Source organism: Colletotrichum abscissum (genome assembly GCF_030869225.1).
Source record: "Colletotrichum abscissum strain IMI 504890 chromosome Unknown Scaffold_11.1, whole genome shotgun sequence".
In the NCBI taxonomy this organism is placed as follows: Eukaryota; Fungi; Ascomycota; class Sordariomycetes; order Glomerellales; family Glomerellaceae; genus Colletotrichum; species Colletotrichum abscissum.
The window spans coordinates 1,305,331-1,325,623 of record NW_026849999.1 but is presented as its reverse complement, the minus strand read 5'-3'; the positions used below and the strand labels follow the sequence as shown (position 1 = coordinate 1,325,623).

The following is a 20,293-nucleotide window of genomic DNA, read 5'->3' as shown; positions in this document are numbered from 1 at the left end:
GGCCCAGCCCCGTTGCGCCATGGCTCAGGCCGACTTCGGACATTTATCATCAATCAGCCGTAAACACTGCCGGCCCGGACCGGAGCTACCCCAACACACCACTGCCAACTGGATCTCGAACAGGCCCGGCGGTGTGAACCTCACATCACCCTTACCAAGCACCCGCCAACCTCACAGCATCCGAGCCACGACGATATGATGACTCCCGCGCAACACTTCGTTGTCCTCGGTGCCGGCGTCATCGGTCTCACTACCGCACTGACCCTCAGAGCCGAATTTCCATCCGTGAAGATCACGATCCTAGCAGAGTACTTCCCCGGCGACTACAACATCGACTACTGCTCGCCGTGGGCCGGAGGTAATTGGTGCTCCTCAGCCAACGATAATGGTCTTCTCGAATCTTTCGACCGTGTCGCATTTGAGCGATTTAGGAAAATTGCAAAGAGCGCACCAGAAGCGGGAATTAAAAGTTCGCCGCTGCGAATGATCTTCGACCAAAAGATCGAGGATGCAGGCATTCTTAGTGTGGAAACTGGCAAGCTGTGGTACGATAACTTGGTTGGGGGCACTGTGCCACTTCGTACGGACGAATTGCCCGACAAAGCCGTGTTTGGACTTGATGTACCTAATACCTTTGTGATCAACACTCAAATCTACTTGCAATGGTAAGTTACACATTCTTTCACTCATATCTTGTGATACGCAGATAGCCTGACTAGGTATAATAGGCTTCTTGAGCAATGCAGACAGAGCAAAGTCATTCTGGTCCGTCAAAAGATTGGTCACATCAATGAGGCTCGCATCTCTTCAGATGTCACCACGGTCTTCAACTGTACAGGCTTAGGGTCCTACTTCCTTGGTGGAGTGGAAGACAAGTCCATGTATCCGACTCGAGGGCAAACCATCTTGGTCGAGCAGCCGATTGAGCCCCTCAAGAGGATGTACTTCCGTTCACCTCGAAGAGTAGACAACGACACCACCTACATCTTCCAGAGGCCTCTAGCAGGCGGCATTGTTCTAGGCGGATGTCGTCAAGACGGAAACTGGGACAAGGAGGTCGATCCCGAGTTGACAAAGACTATCCTCCAGCGTTGTTGCGCACTGGCCCCAGAGCTGGGGAAGCCCGGAGACTTGAAGATCATCAAGCACGGCGCCGGGCTGAGACCGAATCGTAAAGGCGGACCAAGAATCGAGGTTGAGAAGAGAGATGAGGGGTTGGTCGTACATAATTACGGAGCATCTGGGGCGGGATATCAGGCATCTTGGTGAGTTGAGACGAAGATACAGTGTATGATGATGTCGCTTTGCTAACGTGAACGTAGGGGAATGGCAGCACATGCGGTGAAACTTGCAAAATTGCAACTAACAAGTCAGACACCCTCGTCGAAGCTTTAGTTCAAGATGACATATTCTCAATCGTTACGAATATGGCATCAACAAAATCTCCAATTCATACAACAGGATTTAATTATCATTCATGGCATTAGGTACTAATAACTGCTTTTTCCGGCATGAAGCCCAGGGCATTTAAACGCTGGGCCACTTGTAGTTCAACCATTTCTCGAGTGTACCGTTCCAAGAACCGCTTCCTAGCTGCACATGGACCCAAGCATCAACGAACTGCTTCCATACAATATCCCTCGGAACCGCATATCCAAGCTCCTCGAAGTTGAATGGTGCGTCAGGGTTGGCAATACAAAGCTCGCCCTCATGCAGCTTGACCTGCAACTCAACTTCAATCAGGTCGGAAATCATGGCATCAGCAGTGCCGTCTAGCACAGCCTGGTAAACCGCGTTGTTATCCTCCACCAGGACAATTGTTGCAGACTTGAGATTCGCCCTGTCAAACGCCTCATTGGTTCCGCCAGGGTTGACGGCAACCTTGACGCCAGCCTGATCGAGCGATGCGAGGTCGGTGTACTTGGCTGCATCGGCGCAGCGGATGCAGGCTGTCTTGCCGACTCTCTGGATCGCCGTGGAGAAGAAGGCGGTTTTAGCTCTTGCAAGAGTCAGGCTGACGCCACCCATGGCAATGTCGAATTTACCAGCGGACAAGTCGCTCGTGATGTTTGCCCATTTCGTCGCGACGAGGCGAGGAGGCTTAGGCAGGCCAAGGGCGTTGGACAGGGACTGTGCGGCATCGATGTCGGCGCCGATGTAGGTTGTGTTGATTGCTGTAGTGTTTGGCAGGGTCGTTTGGTTCGTGACGAGGTACGTGAAAGGCTTGTAGTCCCCAGTTGTGCCGACGTTGATGTATCCGCGAGCAAGGATGGTGTCAAGGACAGACGTAACATTGGCATACGATAGAAGTGGTGTTGTTTCGCCAAGTTGAGCTTGAGCGTAGGCGCTCAACATGGAAGCGCCGAGAAGCGCTGATGTCCAAACGTTCACCATTGCGACTGAGGATCAAGCGGGCTGAAAGATTCAATACCGGGCGTGACTGAACATGAGACGCAACAGCGAATAGCCACAACTTTTATTGTCATCGTCCAGGGCCGATCCCGGGGCCCCGCAAGCTCATTTCGGAAATCGGAATAGACTCTTATCATCGGCTTTGAGTGTAAATTGCGATAGCGATAGCGAGTAATTTGCTATTGGTCAATTGGACCTCTCATGTCCCGCCAAGTCCCAGCTAGTCGAGCAGCTTGCGCAATCTGAATGTGTTTGAGTAAGGTAAAGACTTGTGTAATATTCTGCCGCGGCTTTTTAGACTCATTGCAGAGAACATTGTTCTGCTGCCAGGCGGGGTTGGCACCGTGGACCTAGGATTATCTTGAATGCATCAACGCGTCGGCATGTGGCGGGTCCACCAGTCAACCAGGGCTCCCCACGTTGTCGGGTTCCCTCAATGTTACAAGTAGATTCCTTAGATGCGACCGCCTCTTGACAGGAAACCTGATAACCTCAGCTGCATTCCGTGGATTCTTGTTTCCTACAATCAAAAAACAACAATTCGACAGAGTGAAGAATGGCAACAATTCAGCCTCAAGAGTTCCATCTCTTCCCTGAGCTCCCTCTAGAGCTTCGCCGAGCAATTTGGAATGAATGTCTACCTCACGTCCGCATTGTCGAGATAAACAAACCTTATAAAGGAGGGTACATTTACAATGGATCGATGTCGAAAAATGACGGAATTGAGGAGTGCACACATCAAATGACGTACAAGCTTAATTCTATCCCTCCAGTCATCGCGGCCGTCTGTCGTGAATCTAGACAAGTTGCGGGGTTTCCAGTCCCGCGAGATGAGAAATGGCAGGCAAAGACTGTCGCAAACAGAGAACTAGTTGACTTGTGGTTCGATCATTCCCCGGGTAGAAATGTCATATTCCTTGATTGGGATTCAGGTTGTGGTCACTATTGGTCAGCTCGTCCTCCCATGGGGCCCTTCAAATATCTATCCCTCGTCGCGAACTACGCCCAAACGGTATGCGTCACAGGAGAAATTCTACATACACTCTTCCCACCTTTGAGCGACCAGGAGAATTTCCGCACTCTTTGGAGCATCGAAACTTTCTTAGTTTGTCAGAAGATAATTGCCATTCACGCTAAGATCAATGCTGCAACACAATCTGGACTCTGGGGGTTCAACGGTGAGGAGCGCATCGGTAAGATTGCACAAGCTCATTTGATTTTGTTTGCGAAGACTAATCCGGAACTGCAGTCTTAGTTCCTGTGGGAAATCGTAAACAGATAGAGGATTACGCGAACTTCGACAGTATCTTTGGCTCCAAAGAATATGGCGAGACCAAAGACTTCTTCCAGAGGCTTGATGGGGACCCGACGCAGGGGTCAATGCAGCAAGAGCTTCTTACTACCTGGAAAGCGAGGTTTTTGCTGGGACGCTGGCATGATCAACAAGCTGAACTCGGCTTGCAAAAAGTCGAAGACTGGAATGTGACGCCAGTCCCTGGGCTGTTCGGAGTAGTTGACAGCGGATTGGAGAATTGGAAGCTGAAGGAACAAAGCGAATGGGCAAACATGACTCTTCCGTCAGTACCAAGGATCCAATGGGTGTACATGTTTCGCCTATGCGTGAACGATTGCTATGTCAAGAGATCAGACAATTTGAGATAGTACCTACGTAGTACAATCTTTCATATTCTACTAATGTCACGAACACTAGCAATAGGAACAGCTCTTGTGAGATGTGTACGTTTTGGCATAAATTTGAGAGATCTGCTACAGGAGGAGATACATTTTTCAACAAGTTTTAGCTCGACATGAAGGTGCAAAGGCATGAAGCCAAATTCGAAGACATTGCTAGCAGGCATGGCCACCATGTAGCGTGTGTTTCTGCGCTTGCTAAAGTCATCTACTACGTTCTTCGACATCAATTATAGTGTCTTCTTAGGTAGATCTATAGTGTGACCTCACTCTCCAACCTCATCTTGTGGTCGCATGCTAACCAGTGTCAAGCTATGTACCCAGCGCCTCTGTGATCCATACATAGTCTACGTTAACAGGTATGTACTTCAGTGCTACGAAGACTGTTTGCGTCGTACTGGCCAGGTTTGTTAACAGCATAATTTAAAGTATGAATAGATGCCGCCATATTGGTTCATAACGCCAATGCGACTGATGGTACAAGAATTCTGCGTAGTGTCTGTTGGTTGCAAACACCAGATCCCGCCCCCTGTCTATGGTCCCATGTCACACTTTCCACTCTCGTTGATTGGACAAGTCCTGGGGCTGTTGCTCTGTTGGTTCTTCGATGGACATGGAACCTGGCCATTACCTTCCAAAAACTGCTTAAATCATGCATTTCGGGTGCTTGAAGGATTTATCCTATTCGTTCAGGTAGGCAGACGGAGCCGCCGAGAGTATTGAGTGGATAGCTTTGAAGCAAACATCGGTAACAAAGCAAGGTGGAACATCTCACCCAAGTGGGGCAATACATCTAGGATTGATCACGCTTTACCCGCATCCCCTTTCTCTCGTTGCTCTTCGGATCGTTTACTCGACATTTCGTCGAACCCCTCAGCTCAAGCATGTACGCATCAGCTAAAGAGGAGAGAATGCAGGCGACAGATCTCTCTGCCATGGTGGGTGCCACTCCTGCGAATGAGATCGCGTCAACCACAGACATGAACAAAAACGTAAGTAGTTCGTTTTACTCCATGCAAAGACATCAAATCTGGATTGAGTATCTACAACGAGCATGCGTAGGATCAAATTGATAGCTATAGCCGTACTGACGCAATGATACAGGTCAAAGACATTGCAGTCGATGAGGACCAAGACTCCCAAGCAAACAAAGAGGGGTAGATTCCACAACTGAACTTCAAGAAGTGCAGACATAAGCCCCCATCTTATACAGGCAACTGACTGTAGTAAACCTGATATCTACAGTACCCAGGCATCTTCCACAAAGTCTCTGAGCGAGAGCATCACGGAGTATCGTCGCATTCACGGTCGAACCTTTTCCCAAAAGACAGACTACTGGGGCCCCAATGATGAGACGCAAAATGAAGCATTGGACATTGCGTAAGTACAATCGATTACACAATTGGACGCCCATGAGACAACCGCGGCTAATTTCAGTGTCTTTGCTGTGGAGTCATTATTGGGAGACTTTGTTTTTCGATGACCGACTGTTCCTAGCACCCCTCAGTCGTAGCCCACAAGTGAGTTGATCAACCTGATGCGCACGACCAGTGGTATGGTTTTAAGAAGATGAATAGAAAGTTCTTGATGTCGGAACTGGCACGGGCATCTGGGCCATGTGAGTATCCCAGTCGGGGTTGAACAAATCATGCAGCAGACCTTGCTAATAACCCGCCGCACCTAGCGATTTTGCCGACGAATTCCCATCTGCTGAGGTCATTGGTGTAGATATCTCACCCATCCAGCCCCCGTGGGTTCCTCCGAACTGCAAGTTCTACTTTGATGACGTTGAGCAGCCATGGACGTGGTCCAAGGACTTTGACCTCATCCACATTCGCCATCTCGAAGCCAGCATCGAGAACTGGCCGGCGCTGTATAAGCAAGCTTTCGACCATCTGGTTCCTGGAGGCTTTATTGAGGTCAAGGAATTCGATATCACAACAAGATCTCAGTTTTTTGGTGATTATATTCCCGAAGATCATATTTTTCATCAATGGGCCAAAGTCATGTTTGAGGCGACTGATAAGCTTGGTAAGACGCTGGCCCAAACCCAGAATCACAGCATTGCCAGAGCTCTTGACGCAATTGGCTACGTTGACATAGTGGAAAAGAGATTCTCTATCCCAATTGGTGCTTGGCCTAAGGATCCAAAGCTGAAGGAAGTTGGCCAGTGCAACTTGCTCTATAATGACCAGTCACTTGAGGGATTTGCTCTATTCTTGCTCAAGGAGGTCCTGGGATGGGCGTATCCCAGGATCGTCGTCTTTGTAGCTGAGATGCGTCAAGCTCTCAGAGACCCCAGTCTTCAGGCCTTCTTCCACCTGTAAGTCCTCATTGCGAGAATAACCCCCATACCTGGTTTGAATCAGAGAAAGCTAAACACAAGCCTTAGTCATCTTGTCTACGCACGTAAACCTGATGAGGTGGAACAAATACAGACTGAACTAGAGGAAATGGATTGGATGAAGGTTGAGAATCTGGTTTCATTGCGAAAGACCTACGATGAAAGATCGTAAAGGGAGAAAGTCGACATTTTCGAAATAATACGAGGGTGAAACGCGTAGTGGCTTGTAATTATGTATCAATAAATAAATCAGCTAGAGGAATGGATGGACAGTGCAATTACGAAAGCATTCAGTTCTCCACCCTAGACACTGCAATTCAGGACCCTCGACAAATAACACACACATTCTTGGAGCAGTCTGGAATGCTGATTCATAAAATTCACTCCATGCGGCCAAGAGGACTTTACGGCCGTCTCCCGTCCAAATACTTTAATAGTCCAGTGATGTGTGGCAGTCGCACCTAGCACCAGTCCGAAGAGATGGAATATTCGATACAGAAGTCATATACAAACCCTATCAACTTGTTCGCAAGACGAGAGTTGATATTGTTGACAAAAGAAGCCTCTAAGTCCACTCCTCACCTGTAATGCAACTTGAGTTGCAACAGCTCACGATAACCTCACATACGACCATACCCATTGGACAATTCGGGATCCCGTCCGCTCTCCCATAGACAAGCCGATGAGGGCCCGATCAGTAGTTGGGTCGGTGACGACCAGCGAATACCGGGTGTTGTATGTCTTTTGAGATCTTTTTGCTAAAACGTAGATTGTGGTGGATCGGAATGGGTCTTGAGACTACCCACATGGAGCATTCTTTGTGAGTGCCATGCCTTTGCTAGCTCTCCGCTGAATACCATTATACCGTAGCACTCTGCCTCAATGCATTGAACTTGCCGTGCAACTCTCCAGAGTTCTGTAATGACTGAAGATAAATGCCACATTCATATCTTCAAACCCTCCTTTTGCTGGTGCGGCAATGATCTCCAGATTATTGATCATCGACCTAGGGTAGTTCGAACTCAAGCATTATTTCCCAATCACGAAATTGTTGATGGAGTCAGTAGAAAACTACCAAACTGTTTTACACCCTTTAACACATGTGGCCAGTGATCTTTGATCCCAGGCCGCCCAGGGTGACGTAGATACACCCCTGAGGCCTGTCTCCGCGACAAAGGCCCTGAACGCGGATTATGTGCTTCTAGTATAAAGAGATCTCGGAAAGAGGGGCTTCGACTTTTTTTTGGTCCACCTCTACATATATGCGTTCGCCTCTCTGAAATTTCCCTTGAAAGCACGTCATTAACGGCCAAGTCGAAGTTCGGGGCAAGTTGTCTATTTGAAAGCGCTGCATCTGTGAATAAGCATCGACATAATGGCTCTGTCATACCCGTGATTCAAAGCTCAAGTCTTTCGAAAGAATTTATAGCAATGACCGCTTCCTCGATGGCGACGATGAAACCGAGCGTACCCTCGTACGGGTAAGAAGTGAAAGCTCATCAACATAGTCTACATGCAGCCATCCCGTGTGTAGGAAAAGAGTTGACTGGGCCCCGTTGCTGAAAATGAGAAGGGCTTCACTGGCCGCAATCGACTCATCTACTGTAGACCCAGATCGCTCATTTTGGTCCGAATCTCTCTCGTTAACTCTAGTCGCGTACTTCCTTTGGTCCCTTTGATGAAAAGAAAATACGTATAAGAGCAGACTTGGATTCAGAGAAAACTAGCGAAGCAAAGTGCTGTTGCTATTCCGTGGCTAATGGGGTCTTGGGTTACATTAAACCAAAGGAGTAAATTGGAAGTTATATAGATGAGTGAACTACGTTACTAAGGATCAAGAATAGTGATAGTGTCCTTCCCCGAGTATTACTACCTCGTATCAAATAACACCGAGTAAAAGCGATAAAACGTGTTCATTCTGCACGGCTCACTCAAACTGAATATCCTTCCGAGTCATCATCATCGTCGTCATTCAGCGTCTCATCTCCGCGGCCGGATCCGCTCCTTTTCACTTGTATTTTTTCCTCTTCGTCATCGTCGGCACTCCCATAGAATACAGTTTTCTTCATCACCTCCCTGCCTTTTTGAGGCCGTGCTATGGATGACAAATTGCCTTGCTCCCTTATGGCAGTCGTCCTTCCGTGCCCCCCTTGACGTGAAGAGTAGTCTTTGCGTGCCCTGGGGATATTCTTCCCGAAGTCGTCATACCGTTGCTGGCTCGTGAACGCCACTTGCCGGTCCGGTCCGCGGACGGAGATAATGTAATCCTCAAAGTCCCGCGCAGTCTTAGCTATGGTGCTGAAGTTGCGCTTCGTCAGACGGACCACCATAATTCTCTTATCCCCAGACAGAAACGCTTGTTCTGGAGTAAGTCCCTCATCCTTGATCCGCTGCAGCCGCTCGTGATGCCCAAGCGCAATCGCCGTCTGAAAGGCGTTGCGTATCTGGCGTGCGTTCCATGTCGTATCGTTAGCCTCGTGCTTCTGGTAGTGTTGCCGTGCAAAGTCGAGAAGCCGGGTACGTTCAAACTCAATCTTGGTCTCGGCCGTTTCGTTATCCTTAGTAATCCGACTCAACAAATTGGACCAAATCTTCAGAGTTGAGTCCAAATCAATGCTTGGATACTGGAGAGCCACGTGGATGCGCGATTTGAAAGCCTCGTCAATCACGCCAACAATATTGGTGGTAAGAAACAGAATACCTGAATAGTATTCTAGATGTCTGAGAAAGACTGCATTATTCTTGTTAGTGCTTTCAACCAGCAATGATTCTAGATTTCCATACCAGACACAAGCGCATTGCGATGCATGTTATCCCAGCTTCGACGCATGAGAAATACATCTGCCTCGTCTAGGAGTAGCACGCAGCCCCACTTCTCAGCTAGGCGTGTGTGATATTGGAGGCGTCCTTCGACCTCCCCGGCAGTAATACCGATATCACCACAGGTGATGGAGTACAACGGCCTTCCTGAGTAGGCAGCAATTGTTTCCGCGGTGCTTGTCTTGCCTGATCCTGGGGGCCCGTGGAGAAGGATAATCAGTCCACGGCCTTTGCCCCTTACCAGGTCGATCTGCATGCTTAGGCTGCTCTTGAGATCCGCTTTCTGCCTTTCGCCGTTCACACTCGACGTGTGATTATCGACCAGGGATGCTAGCAGACGTCTATACTCTTCTGGAATGACCAAATCATTCCAGCCACTTTGCCGGGCCTGCTCTGTTTTGTCGATCTCTTCGATGCCGTCGACGCTGATCCAAACTATAAAGCATTAGCCATGAGGACCTCCACTTAGAGTCCAACCCCCCCCCCCCCCACCCTTTTCCATTCTTTTCTTTCTCTTTGAAACAGAAAATTTGGGCGCTTACTCCACCGCCGGCTTCGAAACTCAAATGCTGGTACCTGATAAGGAAGAAGCAGGAGGTATGCAGGATCAAGTCCAAGGTTCCTGGACCTAAGCTGCATGGCGTCGCGGTGCGCTAGGAGGAATGCCCCGGTACGTGCCTCGTCGATATCAAAATCTCCGCTGCTGACTTCTCTATTAAGCTGGCCGATAACGCTCTCATTAGTTTCTCTGCGGTTGTACGGACTAATGTGCAACCGGCCCATGTCGAAGCTCCGTGTGTGTCTCGTGCTCATAGGCATACTCCTGGAGGTTTGCTCGCTGTAGAACTCCTTGAGATCAATGTAAACGTCGCTCTCTATATACTCAACACCCCGGAGAAGTTCTTGCGTCGCGAAACCTGGCCTCCAAGAACTCGACGGTGAATCATACTCAGGCAACATGGTAGTCAACGCCTGCCATGGAACCATGTTCGGTCCGTCGTACTTCTTGTGACCCGAACACTGCATGTAGGCCTTACCTCTCAATTCCAAATTATCACATATCTTCGCCGAGTTGGGATGAAAGCGAATCGGATAAGCCTCAAGGTGCGTAATGGGCTTCTCGCCTGTGAAATGCTTGAGATGGATGTTGAGCTGGATTGGCCCAATATTGGTTCCATTGTCCATCATAACGAAGGTATCGACGATCACATCCGTCCAAGTCCCAGCTCCGGTATTGACATCGAATTCTTCTTCAGTTGAAGAAGGAGGTCTGTAGTGACTTTCCTGGTATGTCTTTCTCAAGAGTCTCACACGACCGCCGGAAACCGAGTAGACCTGAGAAAGCTGCTCTTCGCCGGTGGAGGCAGACAGTACCAGGTCGCCTGGAGAAAAGAGGTAGTATACCTCCTCAAATGTTACCGTTCTGAGCACTCCGCTTGCTACCTTTAATCGCAAGCCGATCAGATGGGCCAGATCTCTCTGAACGAATTTGTGAAGACATTGGAGGTGAGATACCCTGGTAGCTAGGCCTTTCCGGCTTTCAGCATTCTCTAGAGGCTCCAATTTGCGGAAGTTTGAAGTTCTACCTTTTTCTATAGGCGATGGTGCTACAGTATAGTCATGACCACGATCGCTAGGCCCCGCTTCGGGGGAGTTCTGGGTAGGGAGCGTACTGGACGTAAGTTGATTCTCGAGTCTTTTCAAGAGTGCTTTGATTTCGGACCATCCATGTATGAGAAGCTATTGCCTTTGTCAGCCCGTCAGGAGCGAGGTCAAAGTGATGAAATAATAGACTGCTCTCACTTTGAAGGGTGGAATCATGCTAATCTGAGAATCAGTCAAGAACCAAAAGAAGAGTTTGGGACAATGTCGCTTACATGAGCGATTTCTCCTGTAGTGGCACATCGAATATCTCCTGAAGATCACGGAGCAGAACATCGGACTGAATCCGGATTCTCATGGGTCTCTCAAAAGGGTTTTTCGCAGAATGGCACGCAATAAAATCTTCGTCAGATAGAGGAAGGCTCGATGCTCCGGATTCCAGCCCAGGAACCTCTCGATAATAGGCTTTGATGATATGCTTTGGCTGCGCTGCAGATTTCGGAAGCGGCTGCGATGGAGGTGGCGGCATCGGCGGCGGCGGAACCCAGGGTGGTAGCGCACTGTATCGTGGCATTGGATTGGTGTTCCTGACATCGCCTTCTTCTCGCCAGTCATCCATCGAAAGTCTCTCAATTTCGCACAGCCAAAGGTCAGGGTCTTCGACTATGGATTCAGAGCTAGAAAGGAAAAAACAAGCACCATGTTATTCATCTGGCTTCAAGAGAACTATGCAAATAGTCAGAGGCATACTATACGCTAGTGGTCGTGTCTTCGTCCTGCTGCTCCGACTTGACAGGAGACCTCGCTTGTACTTCGTCTGAAGTCAAGTTTTTTTGCGAACTCTGCGCAGCACAACCATCCTCCAGCCCGGATGGAGGGTCGGGGGTGGGTATCCGTTCAGTTACGTCGCTGGTGGCCATCCTAATTTGCCTTATTGCCTTCTCTGTAAGAAATAGAGATATATTTGACAACACTTCGAAAGGAAGATGTCAACGCAACGAGCTGCTGTGGTTCAGAGAAGGCTAACTTGCTCCCGCAGACCTTCAAATACGTTGCGGTTCCCCCGCATCTTGCTGCGCCGCATTACATTACAGCCGCGGCCGGCCTGCGGGTGAGCCCAATGTTGAAAAGCGCTGGGTCAACATGCAACACATATGAGTGTCGTCTTAGAGGGTGGCATGCTGCGGCGAAACAGTACTTGGATTACAATCAGCTGCAGCTTGATTTTGATTACAGGGATGAGCAGCTGAAAATCTCAACCAAACCCGTAAGCAGTGTGACATCCACTTGCATTTGCCAAGCTATAAGCTCATCGTGGAGGTCTCCTATTGCTCAGCCTTGCCGCCAGAGACCAGAAACGAACACCTCCGCATGAGTTTGTTTCTAAATATGAGAGCGAGCACATCTGTAGCAGGTTTGCCAATGTTCAGTATGAGCGATTTGTCGCTTTGCAAGAACACAGATCGACTGTTTTTGAGATCTCTTAACTCCTTCATTCACATAATTCAAGTTTATCCCCCATGCGCGACTACGGAGCTCAAATCAGCGTCAGCAAGGGGAAACCTATCGTTCGTCTTCATTCTTATCACATCATGTCAGAACAAATATCTACGACTCGTCCCGGCACGGCGATGGCCGAGTACGAAGTGGTGGAATACATGTGCCAAATGGATGGCACAATTCATCCCGCACTCGGACCTGGCGTACTTTATGATGAACAGGGTAAGTGTTGGCTGCAGCAGCAGTCTGGGGGTCCCGCTGAGCTGTGAGTGTAAAAATGTATTTCCAGTCAGAGGGGAAGAGCATACCCTTTACTAATCCACCCAACAGCGACTTTGCACTACTGTATGACGAATCTTTGCGGGCGAAGGACGAGTTGCTGTCGATTGTGAGCAAATATTTGGCGAAGAAAAAGAGGCCGCCGCTTGACTTGAGCACCTGTAATGACTGGACAGCCGTCAAGCAAGGGGTAGACCAAGTTTGTGCGGCCCTTGATCAAGCAGCTTCACTGAATGACGATGCGTCAGGGGTTACTGGAAAGCTCAAAGAGGGATTTCACGTCTTGTGCGAGAAGGCCGGCATGGGGAAACTATTCACGGCATTCATACCAAATGACCTCATGCTGACCTCACCTCTCTGTGCCGGCCTGAATCTCATTTTCAGCGCGCTCGAGCAGACAGGCACATACCGCCAAGCAGTGTACAAAGCTATTGAGCAGCTTCCGGAGATACTCAATAGCTTTGAGGGCTATCTGAACATCTACGACCAAGACGAGAAGCTTCATCGTATGGTAGCCAAGCTATACGCAGAAGTATGTCTGACGTTGGGGGAAATACTGCGATGGTTCATGATGAATCAGTTCCGTTAGTATTCCCCGTCATGCTTGGCCCTGCAAAGTCAAATCAGTTCCGTGTGGCCGACCTATATTGACGATACTGCTTTACTGGGCGCAGTGAAAGGTGCAAACCGTCTCCTGACCCCTACGAGCTCCTCCGCAAAGCTCAGCGATCGGATGGCTCAGGTTAAACTAGCAGCCAAAAGCTTGAAAGCCCGAGCATGTGTTTTGATGCACGAACGCCAGTCTGACATCCAGAAAAGGCTTGCGTCAAACTCATACGACCAATCTAGAACGAGGGAACAGCTTGAAGAATTATGCAATATTCTTCAAAGACAAGTAGCGCGGCAGGACGTCTTTCAGAACATGCAGAGCAAGGTTTTTGAAAGTCTTCAACCTTTACTTCAGCAAGACATGAATAGTAAGCCTATCAACGCATTCCAGGTCATATTCGCTACCAAGGCCTCTAAACTAATCTGCCCTAACTGGATATTAGGAATTACCGCAGAGAACACTCGGCCAGTTGCAACCGATGGACCAGCCACCCCGGAGCCAATAACTGAATCAACAGCTGATGAAGTTCTAGAACTTCTTTTATATGATCCTGACCTGATCCCAACAGATGTGGGTCAATTGCTTCTTTCAGGTCAACCTACAAACCCGATTCCATTGGACTCAAGCCGAGTTTTGGCTATTTGGAAATCTCCAAGAATCGAGTCATGGTTCGCATTAGACGAACCATCACTCGTCTTGCTGAACGGGGGTGCCGACCGCTTATGCGGTGCAACATCGTTTGTCAGTGCCCGCATAATTCAGCAATTACTTCAGCAAACTCGGCAGCCCAGCCGATTCATTCATACCGTCACAATAGCTTTTTTTTGCAATCAGCATCTGAACTATAGACGAGATGTAATGGGAAACCCATCTGAGCTAGCAATGAGTCTTCTTCTACAACTCGTGGACCGGTTTCGAGGATTTAATAGCTACGATTTCTGGAGGTGCGTGGATCAGACGGACCCTGACAGTATCTCGAGTATATGCGAGTCGTTGAGATATCTGGTGAAGCATCTCCCGTCGAATGTGGTACTGTTCCTGGTTATCGACGGACTGGACACATTTAATATACCGCGAGAGCGACGGGACCGGACTCGTGAAGTCGTCGGCCGCCTTGTGCAGCTGCACCGCGACCGGCCAAGGGCCACCTTAAAGTTCCTTTTTACAAGTTCGACTAGGTGCCCCTTTGTACGAGAATTTTTCGAGGAAGAAGAAGTCATCGACTTACCAATAGCGGTGCCATCGATAGGCAGCGACCGGCAGTTAGAACAAGTAGCTTCATAAGGAAAAGATAGAATGAAGAGATCCGGGATAGTCATATTTATGTATCTAATCTGAGGTAGAGTTTGGAAATAATCTAACCCGTCGAGTTGATGTTTATTTCTTATTTTCCAAAGACGCCTACGCCTACGTCTCTATTAACGTTGAGGGTCTCTATAACTAAGGGATGCTACGTTTGAATTTTCTACCTGAGTTTCATAAACAATATTTCTGACCAAGCTTACCATGTCGTACATCACTCATATGCTTAAAGTATTTAGCACTTAAATCATTCAAGTTCTTATTTCAAATCCAATAGCCAGCGATTTTATATTCTATGCATCCTACAACTTGAGAATACATGACACTACTTAATGATTCTCTAGTCTTTAGTCCTGACAAAGCGAACTCTTTATACAATAGGCTTCAAAAGCATGTATGGCAGAGAACCATGGGAGATTAAGCTACATGGGTTCGACTGCTCTCGAATAAAATGTTAAGCCCGGGGTTTCAACTGCCTTCGAGCAGGAGCTCATCACTTCATCTGAGGTGGTTACATTGACTAGTGCGAGCAGATGGCTAATGATCATTTATTGTACATACGGCTCTTCACATACGGGCAGGTTCTAAGCCGCCACGACTTCTGATACTACGAGATACCTCCGTAGCCTGAGGCATAGTTTGAAGGAGATCCAGGGGTATCTCAGCAAGAACAGCGTCCAGTAAGCCATCGCGTCCGTCAGACCAGGCAACATAAGTATGATTGTGAGTGAGCGAGATAAAGGAAGCCCGGCCACCTGGCTGACCATTTTGACCAACAGGCTGTGGCTGTGGCTGTGCCGTAACCTTGATTGGTACAGCAAAGTTGCGTCCACCGTCAAAAGACAATGTCAAGTAAACATCGAGAATACACGACGAGTTAGTGCGCCACACGACACCAGGGAGACCATTCGGACTAAAGTCGAAGGCAGGGCGCTGCGCATCAGGAGTCTGGATAACGGCTGGGTCTGTGAAGGTTCCACCTGCAGTATGCGTGATATAAATCTCCAGCGTGAAGTCGCGTGGAACCATAAGCGCGAAACGACCCGTTGAGGTAGGGTCTGCGGACACCCACGGCGTCGGATCACTACGGAGACCAATGCCAGACTTCGCCAGCATCGGGCCGGTGCCGTTTGCGACGAAGGTGCCTCGGCTATCAATCAAGGGAAATGTCTCCCATGTTACGCCCTTGTCATGGCGCACGTACATCTCTGGGTGTCCTTTCGAGCCCTCCGCAGCCGAAGCCAGAATGCTGTCGTGAACTGCAATGGATCTGCCGGGGAATCCATAGATTGGAGGCGGGTCTGGGATCTGATAGTCCAGGCAAATGTCCACGGGACCGGGGATTCAATTAAAAGGAGCCCAGGTCTTGCCACCGTCTGAGCTGGCAGACACAGCTGCTGGGTATTCCTAAGATAATGCACCATTTGCGTACACCTTTCCCGTAGCCACGTCGATCCGCAGCTTCTTCGCACCTTGCATATGAAGCGGTGTCACAGATAGACGCTCCACGTTTTGACTCCGTCAATGGACTTGGACAACTGGGGATGAGCGGCAATGTTTTCTCTCAAGCCGGAGAAGACTTGGTTGTTGAGGAGATAGAACGTCCCATTCGCGTCGGCAAAGACCTGTGGCTCGCCACACTTCTGCGCGGCACCTGAGGGGTAATCCGCTGTGGCGTTTTTCCAGGTAATTCCGCAGTCGAGCGTATAGGTCAGAAAGCAACACCCAACGGGCTCAAGTTCAGGTAGAGGATGGAAGCGTGTCGACACGAAGACAATATTGTCGGGTTTTGTGGGGTTGACGGCGACGACCGGTTGGCCCTCGCGGGAGGCGGTGCTTCTAGTCATGTTCATCTCGCGGATTGACGACGCTCGCGGATCGAGGAGTCGTAAACAGCTACTGCTAACCGCTGAATTGGTACCAAGGCTGCCAAAAGCAAAGGCCTGCAACGGAACAGATAGAACTGAAAGTCCCATTAAAGTCTGGGCGAACAGGAGGAACATTCGAAGAAGACGATTGGTTCGATATCCTCGCAGCGTGCTGGTTCTAGGCCAATGACTGCCTGGGGACATGATTGTTTGAGCCATGACGATGTCGCCTGCAAGGGTGGAAAAGATTAAAAGCGAAGAAAGCTTTGATTTTGCTTTTCGAGAAAACAAAGCTACGAGCGAATGCTCCGAGGAAGTGTTTCGAACGCGGCTCATGAGAAACCTCTTTGCCTTGGAGAGGGAGTATTTGTGCTACATCTATGTATACGTTCCAGTTTATGTCGGTGTTAATTTGTATGGTGCTTGATTTGGGTGCGTGCCTCTCACAACATACCTTACAGTTTTAATCTCGCATTTCGCATTTCGCATCTCGAATTCCGCACTTGGCATTGTAACTCCTGCCAAGCCAAGCTCGACTTTGCCACGTCCGCCTCCAATACGGTAGTTTGCATAGGCCTGCAGAGGCGATGCTACGCTGTTAGAGTGACCATAAGAAAACGACGGGGATGATTTCGCAAATCACCTAGAGGATGGAAGTTCTACTGAAACTGGGTATCTTTGGCCTGTAATTACAGGACCAGCTGTAGTCTTCCGGACCAAACGCCCGCAAGGCGCCGGCCGCCAGAAGTGAGACTGGTCGGCCCTGGACCGGCTGCCCAACTGAATACCCGCTCGACCCTCCGAGAGCCTTATTCGTTCGCTCCCACCTCGAAAGACAGCATTCGCCAGGCATGCATATGTCGAATATGGGCACGAAGGACCCAGAAACATAGAGAACAGCCGCCACCACACCATTTCTCTGACTACCTTACATGGGATCAAGGCGGTTGGCGACTGATTTTCGAATCAAATGGAACAACTCCGTTCAAGTATTTGGCTTGACGGTCAAAGTGGTGAAGAAGAGAGGCTGCACACGGTGTGTTAGGTAGTATGTAGCCTTTGACATATCGCCATTCATCGAGTAAGACCTCTGAAAGATGCGGAGTGTTTATTGGTCTCATTGCAACTCCACACCTCCCAGAATCCTCTACCACAATCATGGTTGATCGAAATTCTCCATGTTGTTCAAGAAGTTTTTATAATACTTAAATCACTATTGTGCAGTTGAGTATGGTCTGTTTGAGAGACTCACAACACTGCATGTTGCCAACACTGGACATAACACATCGCTCAGCCATGGCTTCCCGAAGATCGGCCCGTTTATTTCATCAAGAGGGTTTGCGTCTTACCAACACACCAGGCAATACCACGCTAGAGTGTCTTCCAATCGAGATCTTCCTTTTGATTGCCGAGATGATGGTACATGATGCCGAGACCTCTGCTCAGCCACTGACCTGGAATGCGACTTATGATTCCCGGGACAAACGCCCTAAGCTCGAGCTCAACCGCCGCCAACGACGTCTCGCATTGCTACGCTTCAGAATGATCCGAGACGTATCCCAGATCAACAAGCTTTTCAGGCACGTTGTGTTGAAAGTCTTCCGACCAGACTTTGAAGTCTTCCACCGTGGCCGGGCAATCGCTCTCGCTGTAGTGCTACTAGATATCGATGCCTTTGCTTCATGCCATGCGGTCATCTACCAGCGATCAAGACTAGGTGTTGCCTCTTTCATTGCACAATTGACCGAATTGCAGCCTGAGTTCCAGAACATTCATCTAAGGATGCGACCCCACTCCTTTGTGTATGCTTTTACTGGTGGACGCGGCTCCAGATACTGCAATCCCATGGCGGAACTTCTTGCGCTCAAAGACATCACTCTTGACGAGGACTGCAGGACCCCGGAATCTCTGCGACGCAACCGGCTTTACAGGATGTTGAACCCCATTCCACGCAACGCGAAGAGACTTCAAGTCATGGAGAAGTCTCTGGGACCCCAATTCTACCCACTCTGGATGCCGTACTTTAACCCGCGAGGCGTGCGTATGTTCGTAAACTTTTGCGACACACCGAAAACACAGTTCGAGCTAGTTTCTACCTTACGGGGCCTGCGAATTCGAGGAGTGTAGCGAGGCTGGATAGCAAGACGCACCATTGGCTCAGCGTTGAGTCAGAACGATGTACTAGCTGGGGGTTTATGGATGTCTTCGACATTGGCTAGGGGCTACTCTATCGGAATGGGCGGTGGATGTTGAAGGTGTCGGATTAGCCCAGACACCTTAGAGACGCTGGCGGTGACCTTGGTCGGCTTTTAGCATTGGTACCACTACATACTTATTGAACCCAGACCTGACGTATGCTTTTCCATTAATCTGGGTTATCGTCTGGTCTTTTGCTATTGTGTTTTCTTTAGTAGTCGCATTATTCTTACTTGGCCCGATTGCTATGACTTAATCTCAGTCGAACACTTTGTCTCTTTTTGGTCCGGGCTGGAAATGTCCTGGCAGTAAGTTAGGTTTACGTTCAATGAGATGCAGTAGATCAAAGCAAGATAAATGTGGATGAGAGCTGTTAGTGCTCAGTTATATTCAAGATTGTATGTACTGTCCACCATCTTCCCGACATTTAAGGGACCACCTTGCTCAGAAGACAAAGTTCGCGGCCACACCCTTGACCAAGTTCTGGGCGAGAAGCTTATGGATAGCCAGGCCGGCGTGATAGTTGTCGGCCCAGATGCAATCACTGGAGCCGTAGCAGGTAGCATCCTTGGCGCCGTATTGCGCAAAATTCTCGACAACGGTGTCGAACGAGGGCTTAGTGTCAAAGACGAGACCCTTGACGCCGCTGTTGGCGGACTTGAAGGTGGCGAGGCGGGTCTCGAGGGCGGCGTTGTACGAGGTGATGTCGGAGCGCAGGCGGGCCAGGTCGGTCTCGGACTGGCCGATCATGGCAGGAATCTGGTCAGAGAAGGCTGGCAGAGGTGTGTTAGAACCAAACAAGTTGAAGAGGAGGTTGGTTTTGGGGTGTAACGTACGAGGCACGGAGAGCAGGACAAAGTTCTTCAGACCGTCATCGGCAAGAGTCTGAAGGAGCTCAAAGTAGCGGTCCATAATCTTGGTGACGGGTGCAGACACCTTATCCCAGAACGGCTCACCGACATCGTTGATGCCGATCCAGACAGCGACGAGGGCGTTGTTCTTGTTGACGGCGCTTGACACGTACTGCTTGTACTGGTCGACCTGGTCGTCGACGCAGTACTGGGCATAAGTGTCAACGATATCCTTATCGGTGGTGGCGCCGGTCACGGCAAAGTCGTAGGTCAAGATGGTGGATGTGTTGAGAGTGCTTGTGAGATGGCCGACCCAGTTCAGACCGCTAGAGGTGGTCTGGCCGGGCAGGGAGGGGTTGCCGAGCGGGTTTCCGGCAGCCGGGAGGGTGCCGCCGGGCCAGAAGCCGACAGTGGAGTAAGAGTCGCCGCTACAGGGAGGGCATCCGAGTCAGATGGAGCTCTCTTCCTCTCTTATCATTCCGCAGATATGGATGTACGGAACGGGTAGCATGCGGGTGACTTACAAGACAATCAAGTTCTTGGAGCTGTTGGTCTGTCTCGGGAAGACGGCCGGGGTGGGACTGGCAAAGGACAGGGACAGGCCGGCTGCCAGGGAAAGGGCTTGGGTGAAGGACTTCATTTTGGACCAGGGATTGTAACGTTATGTACCAGCAAAATATCAACAATGAGAAGGATAGTGAATAGGAAGAATGAGAAGCGAATGAGAGGTTGAGAAACCGTGCAGGGAACACCAACGAGAGACGGGACGACTGTGAATAGTACAGGTAAACAGTTCAGACGGCCGGCTCGCGTGGGA

The 20,293-nt window shown here is 49.5% G+C and overlaps 9 protein-coding genes across 9 annotated transcripts; 5 read left to right on the top strand and 4 right to left on the bottom strand.

The window, feature by feature from the left end:
* Positions 1-195: 195 nt before the first annotated feature.
* CABS01_05774 (FAD dependent oxidoreductase) lies at positions 196-1,395 on the top strand (the record flags this gene model as incomplete). Its single annotated transcript, XM_060539142.1, has 4 exons — positions 196-411; positions 508-665; positions 729-1,265; positions 1,323-1,395. The coding sequence occupies 4 exons, from the start codon at positions 196-198 to the stop codon at positions 1,393-1,395; spliced, it is 984 nt and encodes a 327-aa protein (XP_060405404.1).
* Positions 1,396-1,527: 132 nt separating this feature from the next.
* On the bottom strand, positions 1,528-2,394 carry CABS01_05773 (bacterial extracellular solute-binding protein, family 3; the record flags this gene model as incomplete). Its single annotated transcript, XM_060539141.1, has 1 exon — positions 1,528-2,394. One exon carries the CDS (start codon positions 2,392-2,394, stop codon positions 1,528-1,530), a length of 867 nt encoding a protein of 288 aa, XP_060405403.1.
* A 574-nt stretch (positions 2,395-2,968) lies between these two features.
* On the top strand, positions 2,969-4,074 carry CABS01_05772 (uncharacterized protein; the record flags this gene model as incomplete). The annotated part of the gene is made up of 2 exons (XM_060539140.1): positions 2,969-3,605; positions 3,662-4,074. 2 exons carry the CDS (start codon positions 2,969-2,971, stop codon positions 4,072-4,074), a joined length of 1,050 nt encoding a protein of 349 aa, XP_060405402.1.
* A 914-nt stretch (positions 4,075-4,988) lies between these two features.
* On the top strand, positions 4,989-6,620 carry CABS01_05771 (UMTA; the record flags this gene model as incomplete). Its single annotated transcript, XM_060539139.1, has 5 exons — positions 4,989-5,096; positions 5,209-5,261; positions 5,350-5,484; positions 5,789-6,427; positions 6,497-6,620. 5 exons carry the CDS (start codon positions 4,989-4,991, stop codon positions 6,618-6,620), a joined length of 1,059 nt encoding a protein of 352 aa, XP_060405401.1.
* A 1,759-nt stretch (positions 6,621-8,379) lies between these two features.
* Positions 8,380-11,228, bottom strand: CABS01_05770 (uncharacterized protein; the record flags this gene model as incomplete). The annotated part of the gene is made up of 5 exons (XM_060539138.1): positions 8,380-9,179; positions 9,233-9,703; positions 9,811-11,008; positions 11,072-11,090; positions 11,146-11,228. The coding sequence occupies 5 exons, from the start codon at positions 11,226-11,228 to the stop codon at positions 8,380-8,382; spliced, it is 2,571 nt and encodes an 856-aa protein (XP_060405400.1).
* Positions 11,229-12,462: 1,234 nt separating this feature from the next.
* Positions 12,463-13,238, top strand: CABS01_05769 (uncharacterized protein; the record flags this gene model as incomplete). Its single annotated transcript, XM_060539137.1, has 2 exons — positions 12,463-12,635; positions 12,701-13,238. 2 exons carry the CDS (start codon positions 12,463-12,465, stop codon positions 13,236-13,238), a joined length of 711 nt encoding a protein of 236 aa, XP_060405399.1.
* Positions 13,239-15,128: 1,890 nt separating this feature from the next.
* On the bottom strand, positions 15,129-16,414 carry CABS01_05768 (uncharacterized protein; the record flags this gene model as incomplete). The annotated part of the gene is made up of 3 exons (XM_060539136.1): positions 15,129-15,869; positions 15,994-16,033; positions 16,098-16,414. 3 exons carry the CDS (start codon positions 16,412-16,414, stop codon positions 15,129-15,131), a joined length of 1,098 nt encoding a protein of 365 aa, XP_060405398.1.
* Positions 16,415-17,725: 1,311 nt separating this feature from the next.
* Positions 17,726-18,556, top strand: CABS01_05767 (uncharacterized protein; the record flags this gene model as incomplete). Its single annotated transcript, XM_060539135.1, has 1 exon — positions 17,726-18,556. One exon carries the CDS (start codon positions 17,726-17,728, stop codon positions 18,554-18,556), a length of 831 nt encoding a protein of 276 aa, XP_060405397.1.
* A 513-nt stretch (positions 18,557-19,069) lies between these two features.
* Positions 19,070-20,116, bottom strand: CABS01_05766 (GDSL-like Lipase/Acylhydrolase; the record flags this gene model as incomplete). The annotated part of the gene is made up of 3 exons (XM_060539134.1): positions 19,070-19,398; positions 19,462-19,904; positions 20,001-20,116. The coding sequence occupies 3 exons, from the start codon at positions 20,114-20,116 to the stop codon at positions 19,070-19,072; spliced, it is 888 nt and encodes a 295-aa protein (XP_060405396.1).
* Between the last annotated feature and the right edge of the window lie 177 nt (positions 20,117-20,293).